The following is a 19,469-nucleotide window of genomic DNA, read 5'->3' on the forward strand; positions in this document are numbered from 1 at the left end:
CTGGTAGAACCATTCGTATTCTCTACCTGGCTTTGGTTTTTATTTTAATGCACAACGTATTGAGTATGTTTCATTCGGCGAGAAAATAAAACAGTCTTAGAACTCTGTCGGCTAATAACCTTTCGCTGGTATATTTGCCCAACGTAATTAGGTAAATGCTACTTTAATTACAATAGTGTGGTGCGCTACGTCCAGTGTGTAGGCCTGCTTCTCAAGTGGTTATCAAGCAGAAGCAGTTTTGATACTTAGCCTATTTGGCCACAGCGACACAAGACTTCAAACAACACACGATCGGACTATCAGCGCGTGTGCTAGCTTTTTGTGGTCCGAGTTCGTTGCCCTACCTTCGTTTTTGTGAATATCTGATCAAGGAGCCCACATTTTCAGTCTACATCAGTAGCCAAGCAATGCTTTCTATTAGGCATTATAAAGCTTGTTTACTGTACTTCAGTGACGTGATACAAGTTGTGTAATGCATTTGAAGATGCTTTCCTCGTGAGACGTCGTATAAGCCTGTACATTCTAACCTCTTTTTGGTGTGTTCACAACCGGTAACGCCGTCCGGCAGTACATGTGCGTATTTTCATTTTCACCTTAACCGAATATCTGACGTACATTCCTTCGCCAGCCGAGTGCCACAAGTACGAAGCTAGCGTAGCAGTAATTTTAGCAGTTTCGTACGAATACCGTAGGAGTATGATGCGCTTTGTCTGCTCAGTAGTGATATACTTTACACTCGTCTCATATATTTGTTTCCTTTTTTTTTCAGGGTACGGTATAACTGTTTCTGCAACGACTTGCCAGTCGGTTTGTACTTTCTCTTGACGTCTTTTCAACATTGACTTTTTGACACACCCATTCTTGAGAGCGTAACTGTATCTTACTGGTGAAAAATTGTGTCGGAGGTTATTGGCTCTTAAAATATTTATATAACTGTCTATCTTTTCATAGCTACCTGCTTCCTATCTTAATTTCGCACAAAAATTTAGTACGATACTTCTGAATGCGAAATTTGAGAGCTGCTATTTAAACGTTTTTGCGACATATTGAGGCAAACAATTTGAGAGATGCTTCTATATATACGTCTAGTTACAAATCACGCTTCAGTTTTCTCCCCAGACAAAGAGAATTTCTTTGGAAGAGGAAGAGCCACGAGCGGGCGGCACATATCTCGTAGCTCTTTTATAGCGATGCTGTTTAAGCCGAAGGTTCTTCCGTGCATTGTGAGCAGCTGGATGTGTCCGCTGTAATGACGTCGCCACAGTAGAACGTGACGTTGTGACGTCAGGTTCGATCAGGGCCGATGACTTCACCGTGCGATTCACGCATATACGACGCTGAGCCCGCCAGGCGTCCGGGCTGCGCTTTTCATTTGGCACTTCCTTGAACGCCGCACCACAAAACAATATAGAAGCAGACGCATTAAGGCGGGAATCGGCGGCTTTTCGATTTGGTTTACAGGAGAGAAAAAAAAAGGAGCAGTATCTGCTACACTTCACTTCTCCGCCGTCGACAACATATAAAAACGACGCGTTTCGAAGTTAATCACGGATAACTTACTCGAACCAAACACAAACAGTATCGCTTTGTCTTCAGTCTTACACTAGAGTGTAATCTGCCCAAATATAATTTTTCTATTGAGAAATTTTCTTTGGCTCGTGACTCATTCGCTCGATTACGCCGACAACGGCGACGCGGCTACACCGCCGAACGGGCGCATAAGAGCCGCGCTCTAAAAAGAGCCCTTTCTGCAATTATCTTTAACGTTGCCTTACTTCAGGAAGCTCATCTCTAATTTATTCTAATCTCTGATTGTTAGCTCATTTTACGCTCCATTTTCAAATTTATTCACTTTGTCAGCCCCTGCATTATCTCATACATTCAATAAATATGTTCATTTGGTGACTGCTTGTGCTCATTCCTGACCCCAGGATGCCGATTGTTCCGGTGGAGAGCGCTGTGTCCTGCACCGGAACTTCTCCAGCAGTGCCAACTGCGAGACTGATCGTCGTTGTGAGTATAACTCGCTCATAATGCATGGCGCCTTCATACTCTAAATCTGATCTGTAAATCTTGTAAATTTCCAAAACCATCACTATTTTGCATTTCTGTTCATTCTACAGGCATCTCTGTTTCTCCTACGACATGTACGGTAAGTGTTTTTAATACCTTACCTTTCACCCCTTACAGTGTCTGCGATGAAGGTGAGGAGCAAGGAAAGATGTAAAACATTTTCCTACGCCTCCTAGTACGAATGGCCATACTACGTTGAAATGCAGGCTCGAAAAATGTTTTGCTCGTATACGCTCGGTACAACGGACTAAAGGTGGCTACGTAGTATTAAAGAGCACTGTACAAAGGTTGAGGGGGAGCCTCAGTTTACAAGCCGAGCCAACATTTCCACAACGGCCCAGACGAAGACAACCCCCCTTGTTGAAACGTCATCTCGGCTTGCGGGCCGAATTTCATATATGCACGTGCACTGAGAAGAACCATAAGTTGATAGGTGCTCTAGATGTCTCTAAAAGGTACATTATCGTATCAAAACCTCTTTTTTTTTTTCGTTCCTTCAGCGGTTACGCCTTTTTGAATTGCAGGCAAGACATAAAAATAGTTTGTTACACAAATCGAAAGCAAATTACATTTAAAATAAGGGCATCGCTCTATAGTATTCCCAGTGCTTACCGTGCGCTGACTGTATCTGTCACAAACGATAGCGTAGCAGTAGATTGATCTGTGTACAGAGACGTTCTTGCCTCAAATGACGATAATCTGAATCGATATGCATACGTCGTTGAAAGTAAGGCTCCAAAGGGTCGAGTTTATCGCTATGATTTGTAAGCATAATCTTCTTCCCAGCATATAACGTTACCACTCTCTTCGAGGCACACTGCAACAGTGGGTTAACTATCCCACAAAAACAAATATCATTTTGCAGTGCGAACAAGGCTTCCAGTGCTTTGTGAGGGACTGCCCTACGTCGCCATATGAATGTGAGTATGGATGATAAGTTGTTCTTCGCAACTGGTTTTCTTTTCCATGGACGTATTTTGTGCGGACGAGGGGTGGGTGTGGCGTACAAACGCTAGATATGTTCCAGTTTCGTCATTCATAGAATTTTTAACTTTGAATAATAACCATCCCGTGAGCATATTAAACAACTTCCGGGGTTGGGTTTTAAGCAGAGTGTCAGAAACCAGAGGCTCTTCTAATTCCGCAGAGCAAAGCTGAGAACACGCGCTGTTGAATCTTTGTGTAAGGGTACCTCGGCACAAATGTCATTCATAGCAACGTGAATTGGAGCTGGTTCAAGGAATTAACAAGACTCGGTCCGCGAAACCAAAGAATTTTTTCTTTTTCATTTTGCTTTCAGCGTAGTCTCAAAATTATCGCAGTGTTCTGGCTAGACCATCCCCCAAACTTGGCTCATATATCCCCCCGCCACATCGCGCTGTTATCTCTGAGCAAGTAGTTTTGTCAATTACCTTTGTTTTCTCTATGAAACAAGTCCGCAGGCGTTAATTTTTGTGCATCAAAATGCCCAAGAAAAACAAAAAGGAGTCAACTGATTAAACATTTCCTGTTACTATTGTACTCTGATAATATTAGAGGTAATTTAAAGCCATGTTCAAATTGAAACACACTGTGCTTGTCCCCGTACTAGAACGGGTCATTGGCCCTTTTACACCGGAAAATTTTGTAATTGCTAGTGCTATGAATACACACCCTAGCATTCACTTCATGTATACTTCGAGTTTGGCGCATGATGGCCTTAGCTGCCTATGTGCCATAAAACACAACACAAAACACACACAAAAAAAAATTTCTTGTCTCTCATTCTTCACCAGGTGTAGTCCTCGAACTCCAGGATACCAGATGCGGAGGAAGCAATGTAAGCATGCCGTTTCTCACTCTACGACAGTTAAAAAAATAATAAATGCTTTCTTTGTGTTGCTACGGCAATGTAGGCTTTTCCACGACTGTGGTCTAAAAGAAAGCGGCTTTCAGAATTTAAAACAGTCCCATAATCTTGTGTTCATGCACGACGAATATGCCGCATTACAAAAGCGTTTGTTCAACTTTCTTGACTTTGCTGGTTCACTTCTATTTTGTTTTAGGGACCGCATTGTGGTCCTGACCAAGTGTGTGGCTACAAGGACACAGGTCTGCGTTGCATCAAGTGTCCCTGCTACGGCACCGACCTTGCCACCTGTAAGCGAGCTTGTCATTTCATCAGCCATATTGAACTTGGACTTGCAGGGTTCAGATCACAAAGTTGCAATAGCAGCTTCCCCGACTGACATCCTGCTGGAGTACCCCATTGCATACCATTGCATACACTGATTCAATTTGGTCGTATCGTTTTCAGCGCCCAAAATATCGGCGCGCATTTGACACAGCGCCACCTAGAACTCAGAGGTGTTTTTAAGGCGCTGTATTATTTTTAGCGACGTTGAACAGCTCTAATTATGGCTGCCTTGGTATGGAAGTTCCCAAAAGAGGGTGCCGGTAAGCAGCTAGAGCACTACATCGTCCTGCTGCCTTCATAGTCTTAATTTATTCTGTTATACAGCGCGTGCATAGCAAATTCGGCAATAAATTAGGATTTCTGCTTTTTTTTTCTATTTTGGTAGTCCTCTCAGTTCGGTCATATTGGTTTTTCCTATTAGTTCAGTCGTTGCGAAGAATATGCTGAAGCTACACCACCTTCTGTGTTGCAGGTGTGAACAAGAAGCCAACCATCGCTTGCGGACCCAACAGTATCGTCCGGGTGACCAGGGATGGCCAGGACTACGAATGCGATGGGTGTGCTTCAGTCACTTCAGTGCTCACGGCTCTACTACACTGAGAGATACATCACCTGTTCCATATATAGACTATTGATATTGTCATTTCTGCAATAAAGGACAATGACACTTCTCTGATGAACGACAATTTCTGTTTCAAGCAACCGTGAAGAAAGGTCTAAAATAAAACTGAGGACAAATTAACTCCTTCAGCACATTTATTAGCACTTTAGTGTTTCTACGCATCAGACTTCCGATTTGATTAGCGATTAGATTTTCTCGCACTATAACTCCCGCAGTTATACAAAAGCAGTACACCTTTTGAAATGATATCGCGAAAAGGACTCTTGATAACCGCTGCTTGTTCGAGGGATGTCTCGCCATCTTGTGGGCTTTTTTCGTTCCACTCTAAGCCCTTCCGTACATGTCTTCTGTTATTTGTTTGACGTGCACAAAAAATTGATGTGCGCAGGAATTCCACGAGGAAATGAAATACAAGGGGCGTGTTATGGGGGCGGTGTTGGGAGCATAGGAGAGAAGAGGCAGTCAATGTAAAAAAAAAAAGTGTTTCGCTACCTATTAGCGGTTGCTTGCCGAATAACGAGGTATGGATGTAAATTTTTAGGATGGTGTAAAGAAATCGCTGCTTGCACCCGAGTTGTGATGGTCAGCTAGCCCCAGTCGAACCTTCGTGCAGCATTATATACCATGATTACGCACCTGTTGACTAAGCCCTGAAATGAGAGAGCTCTGGTCCCTTTCGCAGCTAACAGTGTAAACTTCAAGGCATGAGCTTTACGCACATGAAGTGATTTATTGCAGTGCTCCAGGATTCAGGACGAACTGTGCTGCAGCAGGCCCAAACGTAGGCAAACAGCCTGCTCTACATAGCTTCATTAGGCTGCTATAAATCGAAACAACCAACCATGCACAGTAAGACTCCAATGTTACTGGCAGCTACGGCTGTGAGTGGGCCTGTTCATTTCTAAGCGATAGCTTATACAGCTCGTTCAGTCGGGAAGCCGTCGGCCTAGTCGTCACCGCTTGTAGGAAATAATCGGGGCTGCATAAAAATTGCATCGTGGTTATTAGTTGTTATAGTGATTGATGATTGATTGTTGTGCGTGATAGCCTATGACGAACTAACGAAATCATTGTAAATATTATATATATATATATATATATATATATATATATATATATATATAGCTCGAATGGGTCCGGTAGGTCATAAACTTGTAGGTGACACACGGTGAAAAAACAACACTTTAATCCGACGTTTCGGCCGGTGTCCGGCCTTTGACCCCGGCCGAAACGTCGGATTAAAGTGTTGTTTTACAACAATATATATATATATATATATATATATATATATATATATATATATATATATATATATATATATATATATATATATATATTGTTACGGACGACATCAAGGAAGAAAAAGCGAGCAGTAGCGCGGACAGGAGCGCTCGCGCTAGGCCCGGCAACATTTTTCATTAAACGTCATCTCACTGTCATCGACCATCTCTCTGTCCTCTTTTCTCCTGTTTTCATCGGCTTGCGGATTCGTAACATTTGGCTGGAGGTGCGGAGTACTTTATCATCACCCCCTCATCTTGGCCCGGACGTCGGCGCCCTGCGACTTCTTGCGCCGTCAGCGAAAGGTCAGGAGGCACTGCATGGCTGTTCCCCAGCCTGCCGGAACCAGCGAGACCTTGCCGTTCCTCCGCCCCGTACCCCCCCCCCCCCCCCCCGCCCCGACCACAAGACACGACGAAGGAGAGACTGACCCGAGACGCCACACATGACCACAAGACACAAGGAGAGACCCGAATGACCTAATGTGACCCCACTGACCTGATGTGCCGACCAAGGACCCTACGACCCAAGACACCGCTACACTTCAAGACATTCTCCCCTGCCTATGCCATGCGGTGCGTGCCTTGGCCTCCGCCATCGAGTCGTGGCAACGTGTGGCCCGAGAGTGTCCTGCCAAGGTTCATTGCGAATCGCCGTGCCGGCAAGCCATTCTATTCTTCCTTCTTCCTCTTCTTTTACAAGCATCTAGACACGCCCATCATCATGCCATGGAATCATCAACATCGTGCATTTCCTCGTCCACGATCGGGACGATCGCTCGGTGGCCCCGGGTCATGCTACGGACGACATCAAGGAAGAAAAAGCGGGCAGTGGCGCGGACAGGAGCGCTCGCGCTAGGCCCGGCAACATTTTTCATTAAACGTCATCTCACTGTCATCGACCATCTCTCTGTCCTCTGTTCTGTTTTCATCGGCTTGCCGCTTCGTAACAATATACATACATACATACATACATACATACATACATACATACATACATACATACATACATACATACATACATACATACATACATACATACATACATACATACATACATACATACATACATACATACATACATACACACATACATACATACATACATACATACATACATACATACATACATACATACATACATACATACATACATACATACATACATACATACATACATACATACATACATACATACATACATACATACATACATACATACATGCATGCATACATGCATGCATGCATACATGCATACATGCATACATGCATGCATGCATACATGCATACATACATACATACATACATACATACATACATACATACATACATACATACATACATACATACATACATACATACATACATACATACATACATACATACATACATACATACATACATACATACATACATACATACATACATACATACATGCATACATACATGCATACATGCATACATGCATACATGCATGCATACATACATGCATACATACATACATACATACATACATACATACATACATACATACATACATACATACATACATACATACATACATACATACATACATACATACATACATACATACATACATACATACATACATACATACATACATATCGAGAGAGAGAGAGAGAGAGAGAAAGAAGAAAAGGGTTCAGGCTTCATAGGCGTCAGAATGTTGAAAACGAAAAGCCAGTGGCGGATAATGCTATTAGCAAAATTTGTAGTGTATAAATGGTCAGTTAGTTGTTTCAAATAATTTAAAAAATAAAAATGCGTTCTAAGGTGTCAAACTGCTCAAAATGAAATGCAACGTTACTGAGGCTGTGACGGTGTATAAGATACAATTAAACAAAATTTAAAAGTGAAACACGTGTGTGAAACGCTGTCGCGCCCTAATCTAAAAGTGTGGATTGAGTGTCCCCCTACGTTTTGTTCTACCTTCCGGCATTTGTATTGAGGAAGACAGAAAATCAGTATAAAAAACCATGGTTACAAACTCTTTGTTAATCCTGGCGCACCAGAAGTCTTATGTTGAGGCAAAGATTAGAATAAGCGACACCGGTTTCTCAGTGAGACAAAGGATTCTGGCCTTGTTCCCGCATATGTTCAAGAGTGACTATCCTTCTTAATTTTTTTTTATCAAAGCGTAGACAGGTTGTGCATTTATTGCTCTCTTTATGCCTTTCAAAGAATCATTAGTAAAGCGTTAAATTTCACTTTCCTCTTTGACACTATCTTTTAATATTTTCCGCCTTTTTCCAAAGGCTGGAAACAGCTGCTGACTCTTTTGCGAAACGTTGTTTTGCTTATTATGCCATTGCTCTTCACGGCGAAATGATTTTTCACATTGCCGTTCTTTCGCACGTTCTCGGTAAGCCGTTACGATCTTCAGCCTAAATCCAGCAAGGCCTTACTTTAATAGTGTATCATTTCATTGCTGACAGATTTTACTTTCGCTGCAGAGCAGATGCTGTCAGTGCCGAAAGACTAGACTTTGCATACGTTATGAATACGCCACATTATTCAGAGCCTATCGTTAGAGATGCAGCCTGCAAATGAAACTGCGAGCACTGCAATGGAGCTCTTAACTTTGGGTTGGATAGTCACGCCAGAGGTACGTAAGTCTAGTTACTTTCGGTTTCAACTACCTCAGCGTGCCTAGTGGCTGGCGAAATATTAATGCTTAAAATATAAATAACCCGCATGCCCCCAACGCGAGCTGCTGCGGTGGTGACCATAATGATTTGGGCATTTTATAACGAAGCTGCTATTTTCCCCATCTGTTCGAATCAAACTCGATGACTATAAGGTTTTTGTACCGTCGGCTACCGTTTCCTTGACAACCATGACACTGACCACCGCCGGCCACTAAGCTGGAATCCACAGTTGATCAATTATGTAACGTCCACGCACAAAAGAAAGCGCAGGCGATTTTCGTCGTCAATATGCATTATACCATCGCAGCGTGCTTGATGGCATACAGCCCTACAGCCGCTCCTGCAGCTGAAGCTCTGCGTTGTATTTTTGACCCGTGGCTGTACGTTTACACCGCATCGATAACTGATTTTCGGCGCTGAGGTGGGACGAATCTTACCAGTGTGATAATTGTTTGCCAATCGAATCGTGTTGTTTTTAACCCGTTCACAATCAAAGGTTGCAGGTACATTAATCCATCTGTTGCCACTAAACCTCTGCTCAACACACCACGGCAGTGCTATGTTTCCACTTCTGCGACTAGGTATTACAGCTAAGTGCTGCAGTGCATAAACTCGCATTGTGCGATTCTCTATTTCTTTTTTGTTTTTATTATTACATAACCTACTCCTTTCATCAGCTAAACGAACATATAGAGACGTCTGCGCTGCTTCTGCAATCGGTTATTCCAGGATTTCCTAGCACTTTTTTCTGTTTTTTTTTAATACGCCCTAGTGCAATGAAACCTTAAGAATGACTGACTAAAAGAGCAGTAGGGCTGCATTTTCAGCGAAGTAACGTCGCAGGCATTGTTTATTTATGTATCAGGGTCACTGCCCTAATGTAATTCATTCAATTGTTAAACTATCAACCCCCAAAAAATTCACTGTACAATTAATTGCCAAGCCAAATAAATAAGTTCAGATAATTTTATAGTGGCATTGTATTTTTGTTTTGTTTTTTTAAATTATAGTATGCTTAGTTTGATGCTGGCGGTGAAAATTTGACGCTGATAACACAACGAAGCCGAACTTACTGTATACACTAAATATTATCCCTCCTGTTAAATAATCTTATGAGCATGGTCTTATGTCTTCATTCTGCATTCATACTTTAGTCCAAGTGCAGCCCTTTCTGGAGTATGGTAAGTTCCTCATTTTATTGCTACCATCATAGCTTTTTATCAAATCCTTCGTGCAACAGGGTTCGAAATGGAGAGGGCTATGAAACTTTGGAACACTGTTAAGTTCCGCTTAAGGCTATACCGCAATAGCGGCTTGTGTCGCTCCGAGCTGCTTTCGCATTGAGAAATTGACACCAACTAGCAGTTTACACTGGGAAAGCCGCTTAGAACGCTGAGGCGCCGCCTGCCTTGGCAATTATGTATCAGGTCACGATGAAGTTCCGGTAGGTGGTACATGTCGGCGCCACTGGATTTTTTCCGACACGTTCTTTACGCGATATCTCATTTCTTTCGGCCGAGACAGCTCAATACATAATCTCATAATAGGGGTGCTAGACACTTGAATAAAAGGTGTTCTGTATAAAGTGTATTGTCTAAGCGTTTACTTTATTATTAACTCACAAAGTATGGCCTCACAACGCTTGATTCTTGAGGTCTGTAACACTGTTCTGCTGCGCCCGTCATCATTCAGCCGTCACATACAGACAGGCAGAAAGATAAAGGCATATGGAGAGATGTGCGGAGAGAGGCATGGGGAAATCAAATCAAATCAAATGTATTTAGACAGGATCAAGCAGCCTCTCTCAGTATAGTCTAAAATCTCAACCGTGTGTGCTAAAACGTACGCAATCATGCCCCGTCATCTTTCATAACAGAGTACTACACATTCGACATACTTATCGCTCGTGATGCGTCCAAAATGACGTGAATGAATACCGACCGCACATCACAGCAATTCGCCCAAGCGAAGGTGTGATTAAAAAAAACACCACACTCGAAAGTTTTAATTCTAATGCACGCGAGGAGAACAATCACCGCAAGAGAGATTTTTTAGGAGTCATCTAGTACGAAGGTGGCAAAAATAGCGATCGCTAACTGGAAGATCTCCAACAACGATAATGCGCTCTCCGCCCGATCATTTGGGAAGTGCAAATAGCTACGCAAGAGCACCAATATCCTGCGTGAAAGCCGTCAGTATTAAGTGCTCGTGGTGAAGACGAGATATCTTCCCATTTATTCAGTGATCCTCCTGGTAAAATAAGACTCTGCACTTTAAAACAATTTTCATTAGAGTTCCTTCTGCTCTCCGTTCCCGCAGAAAACAGAGCACAGCTTTGCTCGAGGCTCACAGTATACAATCTTTTGCTACATTGAGTGCCGGCGAAACGCTTTTAGACTCGCGAAAGCGAGACCAACCTAATTTCAGAGGGAAAGGAATAGCGACAGCGATATAAAAATACCTGAAAATCTGTGAAAATTTTCTCTTTGCTGAAAGGATTTTATTGTCCTCCCTCCAACTTCCTCGCCAAATCCAGCAAGGGCGCAGAAAATAATTCACTCTGTCTGTTCAGAAGTGTTATTTTGCCGCCACTATCCTTGAGGCGCATCCGGCAACGGTTTAATAAAAACTGCAATTAAGAAGAGAAAAGGCCCACTACGGGAAACTGATGCTTTCCAGCTGCCGTTCTTGCCTGCGGGCATGTGCTACAGCAGTGCTCGTTAATCCTTATTTGTCAGTCGCCACGTCAGCTTCCATGTCCACGACCATGCCGGAGACACTTGGAGCTACGAAATGGTCGCCCGAACTCCCAAAAGCCGAGAAGGAGCGCTTCGTTGAGTGTGGAAATCTTACCACTTAGCTGCTGCCATCCATATTTTCACTCTAGTTCTATGTCGAACAAAGTTAAAAACTGAGAGGGCAACAAAGTCGCGGTAAACGCGCGCTGGCGGTAAAAAAGTGGTTCCAAGCAAACTGTACATAAGCACGAATAAGCCTATAAGAAAGAAAAATGGAGTAGAATGTCTTTAAGCGCATGCCCTAATAGGGTCGCGGCGTGCTGGCCGAGCCCAAAGATGCAGTTTCATTGCTAGAAACACGGAGCCCCAACGGTCGGCAAGGAAAGCTGATTTTCACTTGAAAATATGCGATGTTCTAGTAGTTACGAAGATTTTAGGTGAAGTTTCAATATCCAGTAATTTCTAACATAAAAAAGTTATGGCAGCTCGACCCGGTTAAGCCTTGACATTCGTAGCTACCAAGCAGATTGTTCACAAAGTCCGACTCTAACGTTCTTGTCGCCGATGCACTGGCTGCAAACCGTATGGTGTGATCGGAGATTCGGCGCGTCGTCTTGGTGTCTTTCGAATCTTGCTCCATTTCACCGGCTTCCACTTCTCCCTTCTTCTTTTCTTATTCTGTGCCTCGTAGCAACTAGTTACCATGGTTACGGCGCATGCGCAGTAGGTTTTTCCTCGTGCTTTGCAGCATCAGTGGCAATTACAACATATAAATGGAAATGTTGCAGATGGCCATTCAAAATGGAAACCAAGATAGATACTGGCAAAGAATTGGCATGATTGGGATAAATGTCATCATGGACAAAATTAACTTGAGGCACATATACAACCTGCGTTCTTTGATAGGGAGACCAATGAGTACGAAGCAATAAATTAGGTGAGGTAATGAAAATTGTTTGTAAACACGATAGGAAAGAATCATATGATTTTAGTATGGACTGTACCGTAAGTTGTTGAAAACGGGAATCTAAAGGAAGTACCCGAGCCTCAGAGTACAAGACATTTAATGCAACAAAACTGGGAAGGCCCAGGCAAAGCCGCAATGATTGCCGTTCAATCAAGAGAAGTGGCCGAAGTTTGTAAGCCGCGCAGCCTGTAAACTAGACGCAGCCGAATTCCAGAATAGGGAGCACATAAAGTTTGTAGATCATAACGAGGGCAGATATTATCATTCCATATCTCCTGTGGTTGATGCGACGCAGTAGACCAAAGGCACGTTCCCCTTTGCGCTTAACATGTTCAATATGAGGTCTCCAGCGCAATCACGAATCGTAGAAAACGGCCAAGTACATAAGAGTAGTAACCTAAACTAAAGGCTCTTGATGATATGAAAGAGGAATAGAAACAGGTTGATTGACCGGAAGGACTAGACTGAATCATTTATTGACATTTAGAGTAAACGAAAGACTATCTAGCCGGGATTCATGAGCATTTAAGTAATTTTGTAAGGTATATTATAAGGTATGTATATCCGTAAATGAAGAAACGGCAATAGCGTCCGCGCAGACGTAGAGGTGAACATCGTCTCGCAAAAGTATTAAAGAAAGGAAAATATAATTGATTAAAAGAGGAAACATGACCGAACCTTGAGGAACACCTTTCGATTGAGAAAATGTGAGAGATCAAACACCCTCCTGATAACAGTAAAAAAATTTTCCTGATAAACATTCTTGAATCCAGGCGACTATGCAGTTCGGAAGCTTTTGAAATATGCAAAGCTACTAGAGCACATATTTCCCAAGACCGACTAGCCACACAAATTCTGCTCTCCAACTCAACGTGAGCAGATCATAATGAGCATTCTGGACGGAAGCCAATCTGTCTGGGAAAAGACATTTTATTTCTTGAAATGAACTGAGACAAACGCGAATAAATTATGCGCTCTGTTGTTTTCATTAGAATAGAAATTAAAGAGATTGGTCTGGTGATGTCAATTACATAGCCAAGGCTTTGATTCTTTAGTGGTAGAACCACTTTGGCAAGCTTCCAGGAACTAGGTATCTAGGAGTACTTTTGCGAACAGTTAACAATATTTAATAATTCCTGTGAAGAAATATGGAATAGGATTTTTAACATAGCAACAGTAATACCATCAGGGCCTGGAGCTGAAGCTGTTGTTTTTGAAAAGCCGTTGCCAATTCTGACATAGTTCCCTCGGAAAAATCTGTCACATGCCGGCAATGCGAGCGGCTTTGGGCAAGGCGACGAAAAGCAAATTTCTAGAACGCGACCAACACTATTCAATAAATCAGCCACCTGGCTAAGGCTCATCTCCACAGATGAAGACCAGACTACTTGCTGCGGAGATTTAGCACAGCGCAGGAAACGGAACAGTGCATTGCGGTGCTTATTATCAGATAAATAGAAATGTAGATCAGACTTTTTGCTTGGCTGATGATACGCCACGTTTAAACAGGGCAGCATGAAACTTGTATGGTAACCAATTAAAAGAGTACTGATTATGACGCAGACACTTCCATGCAGCTTTTCGGCACCGATAAGCCCGAGTGCAGTCAGGATTCCACCAAGAGTAATTTGAGAGCTGACTAGGTGAGGCAACAGAAAATTCAGCCGGTTCAATCGCATCGTGCAACCATGACACCACGGACGCCGCCCGTGAATGAGAGTCAGAAAGGGAATAGAGGAAAGGGAAGTTAGAAGAGCGGTTTCGTATTTACCCTAATTTGCAAAGCGCCTTTGGTGAGCCCTGTAGACCGCTTTTGAAGAAGTAAACTATAGGTAATATGAAGATGATCACTGCCTGTTACGCTATCTATGGTCGCCCACGATGATATAAGAAGGCCCGCAGTTGAAAAAGTAAGATACAAAGCAGAGAAGCACTGTTCCCGCATGAAGATGATGTCCCCAAAGTTGTGGCAATGGGGGCCATTGTCCTGTATCCAGTCCCCCAACTTAAGCCCACAGGAATCAGTTTTCAGGTCCCAAGAAATATGATGCGAATTGAAATCACCCGCTAATATAAGGTTCTGAGAACAGTTAACAAAGAATCCAGCAGCGGAGTACAACTAACGTCTTTTAGGAAGCACGCAGGAGCCAAAGTGAAAAGGGTACAACCGGGCAGCATAAGCTCCAAACACACAACCTTGACAAACCAATTCATACAAACCTTAAACCTTATAACACAACTTAAACGAAACTAAAATCAATAACCCCTCGCCCCTGCCTGGCCGATCTAATCTAAACGCCCGAAAGTTGTTAAGCGAAAATCCTTTTTGAGAGGAAAGCCAGGACTCTCGAAGTAAAATAATATCAGGGTGAATTTTCAGCACTAAGCAGGCGAGATCATCAAAACCAGAATTAGTTGAGCGGGAGTTCTATTGCAAAACTTTTAAAAAACCTATGTTGAATCAACGATGCACTCTCATGTGTCTCATGCACCATGTGTCTGCTGCGGCTCACCCTCAGGATTTATCTTGGGTCGAGATTTAGAGGGCTGATTCGTGAGATTTTGAAATGGGGAACTACTGCGCTTACTGCATGCTCCAGCGATTCTTGAACTAGCAGCACAAGAGTTTAGGGAGCCAGATGCCTTAGAATTTATTACATGGGTTGTAGCAGAGGTTTCTTTGTTGGGAGGCGCATTCATGTTGAAGTCCACGGGCAAATCAGGGACTACAGAGTTTGGAAAAACGTTTCTATTCTTGCCACAAGCATCCGAAAAATGGTCTCAGCAAAAGAAGCAAGGAAGCGAACCATCACAACCGTTATAGACTTTTCAATGGCAGAAGTTAAAACAGAATAAATAGTAGACTCTAAGGAAGCTGTCTGACGCGCAGTCACAGCAGCAAAACCCGAGTTGCGACCCTTTAACATTCCCGCCGCCTCCCCACGTCAATAGCGACGTTTTTCGATGGTTTCAAAGAGCGCAGTCTCATTATTACGGGCAGGGCAACTAAAGTTAGAAGCAGCGTGTGCGGCAGAGCAGATGCAGACTCAACACTTTAGATGCACATTCTGTTGCAGAATGGGGACCATCGCATGAGGCACAGCGAATTGCGGGCCTGTGGGCACTTGCACTGTGGCCAAAACGCCAGCAATTGTGGCATTGCAGCGGACGTGGAGCCAAGAGCTCAACTGGAAACAAATATGGTCACGCTTTAACTTCAGACGGGCAGGTGAGGCCGGCGAAAGTTAAAATGGCATTCTCTGTATGTATGAGAGAATCACCTGCGAGCCTAGTACACCAGTAAACGGGCACCACGCCAGCATGGGGACAAGCATTTTTAGAAGTGCTTCCGGGGAGAGGTTTGCAGGAACGCCAGGGGCAATGCCTTACACGCAAGGGAGGTGCGGAGAGTTGATTTGCCAAACCTGGCACACGCCAGAAGGTCACTCAGACACTCAACGTTTGATGGGCTGCGTTCCGGTTGGCGTAACTTAACCTGTTGCCAGACTATGCTACCAGTGTTTCCACCAAATTTTACGGCCAAACACTCCCAAGGTTAGGTTAGGTTAGGTTAGGTTAGGTTTCACACTCCCAAGGTTAGGTTTGGTTAGGTTAGGTTAGGTTTCACAGCACGCGTAGTCGAAATTCGCAGCCGCCAACGATCATTTTTAACCGCGCTTGCTGCTGCATGGGATGGTCTGCATGGGATGCCTCTCTTGCCAAATCGCTTCACCTCCGAAATGTCTAAAAATGTGGACTAATAGAGCGAACCGCTTCCTGGATACCTTCAGAATCGTTTAATCGAATGGCGCCACCATTAACAGGAACAATTAAGAGCAACCGGGACAGTAGTAAACCTCATTTCTGACGAAGCAATCCAAAGGTACCGACTCCGCCGGACGATTAGCCGACCAGGGCGAAGAGCCCTGGTCAGGCGAAGAAACCGCCCTAGGCGGAAGGAAATGACGTAGCCTAATGAGCTACACTAGTTAAATATTGGCCTATCTCCGCTCACTGGCTCAATCAGACAACAGACACGATACCTTGCCAACGCAGCCAAGATGGAGTCTTCTTCGTCTTCCCCAAGGAACGTCAGCTGCTGCTTCTTCTTCATCACAGTTTCCATGACGCCCCAAAGCACGTGACAATAGATTAGTTATTGGTACGATAATGATACAAGCATCTGAATAGATGACAAAACAGAAGACACACACACACACACACACACACACACACACACACACACACACACACACACACACACACACACACACACACACACACACACACACACACACACACACAGTGTGTGTGTGTGTGTGTGTGTGTGTGTGTGTGTGTGTGTGTGTGTGTGTGTGTGTGTGTGTGTGTGTGTGTGTGTGTGTGTGTGTGTGTGTGTGTGTGTGTGTGTGTGTGTGTGTGTGTGTGTGTGTGTGTGTGTGTGTGTGTGTGTGTGTGTGTGTGTGTGTGTGTGTGTGTGTGTGTGTGTGTGTGTGTGTGTGTGTGTGTGTGTGTGTGTGCGTGTGTGCGCGTGTGTGTGCGTGCGTGTGTGTGTGCCTTCTGTGTTTTGTTGTCTATTCAGCAACATGTTTCATCATGCCTGACCAACTTGCTTAACGTTCTACTGTATTATTAGAGCACTTGGTCTGCCTCATGTCGTGTGTCTTCCTTTTGGTTCCCTTTATGGGTGACAAATGGCGTTGTAACCCATAAAGGAACTCACTCTCATCAAAACGCTATGAGGATTATTTTTCAAATGCTGCTTTTCTTCGCTGAACTTCTAATAGCTATTTCTAAATGATCTCGATTCTTGAGCTGAAGCAGGAAGAGTAATAACATCAATATTCCCCGGCGGCACTAACGCAGAGGGGGGAGAACCTCCACAATCAGGGAGATAAACGAAATAAACAGAAACACATGCTCCAGGATCTCCCGCTGTGTGTGCGTGCGTGCGTGTGAGCGTGCATGTGCGCGTGAAAGTGTGGGAGGGGGGACCAGCAACAAGCTTTTATTTCCAGAGGGAAAGATCTTGTTGATTCACTCGCTCAATGTTTTCAATCATAACTTTCTGAAAAGCAACCCGCCCGCTATCAGGACACGAAGCAAGGCAAGTGTTTGTTTTGCCTAAGACTGAAGTTCCTAGAAAACACCCTTACTCTTTTTGCTAAAACCAATATTCAAAAGAATGTTTAGCAGTGTGCGCACCTGAAACTTGAATAACGTGTCTATATCTACACCCGGCAGTGTTCGCGTGACTTGGCCCCTGCTTAGACACCCTACTTTGGTACAGGCAGAAAGCGCCGCCATGAGTGCTAGAATGCGTGAAATCATCGCGAGTCGGCACAGGAGAGGACAACACATTCGCTACTCTTATCGCCAATGATGTTTCCAAAGGAGCAGAAAGAATATCGACCGCACTTTAGAGAATTGCATTCAAGCGAAGAGGTGAAATGCAAGAAAATAAATCACCGCATTCGGAAGACCTCTTTCCGACGCACGCGACAAAAAGAAAAGAAGGGAGCGATAATGCATACTCCATTTGATTGCTTGTAGAGTGCAAAAAGGGACACGTCATCGCGATAGCGTTGTTTCTGAGAGCCGTCTATTTTAAAGGCTTGTCGTCTAACTGTAATGCTTCTTCGTTTTAATCATCGCCCATCGCGGCGAAGTGCGGCGGAACCGTTTAAACAAAACACTGATTGAAGTTTCTTCTGCTGTCCAAAATGTTGACTTTTTCATGCTGAGAAAAAAAGAAACGGCTTCGGTGCTTGAGGCCATGGAAAAAGCAAGCGCTCTTACTCTTGTAACATTTAGAACGTTGCGAACGTTTCGAGCTCCACAAACCAACAGAATGGAGCCGAGTTTCCGAGCGTGAGAGATATTGTCAGCAATAAGAAATATTCAGAAAATTTTTAAAACTTTCTCCTCAACTGAAGGTACCTTATCGGTATGAAGCCTTTTGATTGGAAGCAATTTGCTTCACTACTGAAATTTGCTTCGAACTCGTATATGAGTTCCAAGCAAATTTCAGTTGGTGCATAGAGAATCCTTTCTGCCAAGCAATGTGCTGAGGAAGACATCGCCTTTTGAAAAGCCTCCAGCAAACGTGCCATAAAGAACTTTATTTCGGAAGTGAAAAATCCTACTCTCGGAATCAAATGTTTCGCCATTGCCTTCGTTCTATTCAGGGGGGTGCATCTGCAATGCTTATTCTGCTGAGTTTGTCGCTAACAGTTTCCGCGTCAGCTTCTCTTTACCCAACTATGCTCGAAGCCTTAGATGCTACAAAAGAGTCGCCCGATCGAACAATAGTTCTCTTTTCGCCATTACAGACTGAATGCATTGGAAATAGCGCTAAGCATCTGCCTGTGCCTGCCAAGCTCATGAGTATGTCTAAAGAGAGCTGGAATTGCGAATTCTCAATTTTTATGGTCAGGGACCCAATGCGTTGTGGAGTAACTGAGAACGAAAAAGCAAGGTTCCTTTCCATTCGACGACTTGTTTTCGTTCCTTGGTACTGGTCCTCGTGCAACGCATCTAACGTTATACAACCGCATCTCGTTCCATATCGGTTGCCCTGGACGTTTTTCATTTCATCGAATACCCACCAAGAAACTCTGCGAGAATTTTCTCAGAAACTTTGCAATGTTGTAAGCGTAAGCTCCGTCGACGCCAATGTGCCTCAGGACTACTACAGAAAATGCAACATCCGCGTTAACGTTCCTCCTGGTCAAATCTTCAGCAATCAAGGTCGCAATGACACTCGTTTTCCAAAGGATCATCTCCTAATAGTTTACGTGGATATCGATGATAACAGGAATGACAGCCTCAGAGCTTTGCCAGAAGCATCTGCTTTAGTCGACGCGTACAGAACACTGAACAACACCATTATTGTGCACAATCAGTGGGATTATCACATTCTTCGACATAAAAAGGTGGACTTT

General features: G+C 43.7%; 1 protein-coding gene across 1 annotated transcript; it reads left to right on the forward strand.

Moving 5' to 3' along the window:
* Positions 1–769: 769 nt before the first annotated feature.
* On the forward strand, positions 770–4,925 carry LOC146175702 (uncharacterized; the record flags this gene model as incomplete). Its single annotated transcript, XM_084582075.1, is given in 7 exon segments — positions 770–807; positions 1,932–2,013; positions 2,124–2,152; positions 2,939–2,993; positions 3,849–3,892; positions 4,119–4,212; positions 4,722–4,925. Coding segments are annotated over 7 exon segments (470 nt in total), but the record flags the coding sequence as incomplete, so codon positions are not given.
* Between the last annotated feature and the right edge of the window lie 14,544 nt (positions 4,926–19,469).

The sequence above is a fragment of the Amblyomma maculatum genome, chromosome 10, assembly GCF_055883805.1.
Source record: "Amblyomma maculatum isolate TAMU_Amacu chromosome 10, ASM5588380v1, whole genome shotgun sequence".
In the NCBI taxonomy this organism is placed as follows: Eukaryota; Metazoa; Arthropoda; class Arachnida; order Ixodida; family Ixodidae; genus Amblyomma; species Amblyomma maculatum.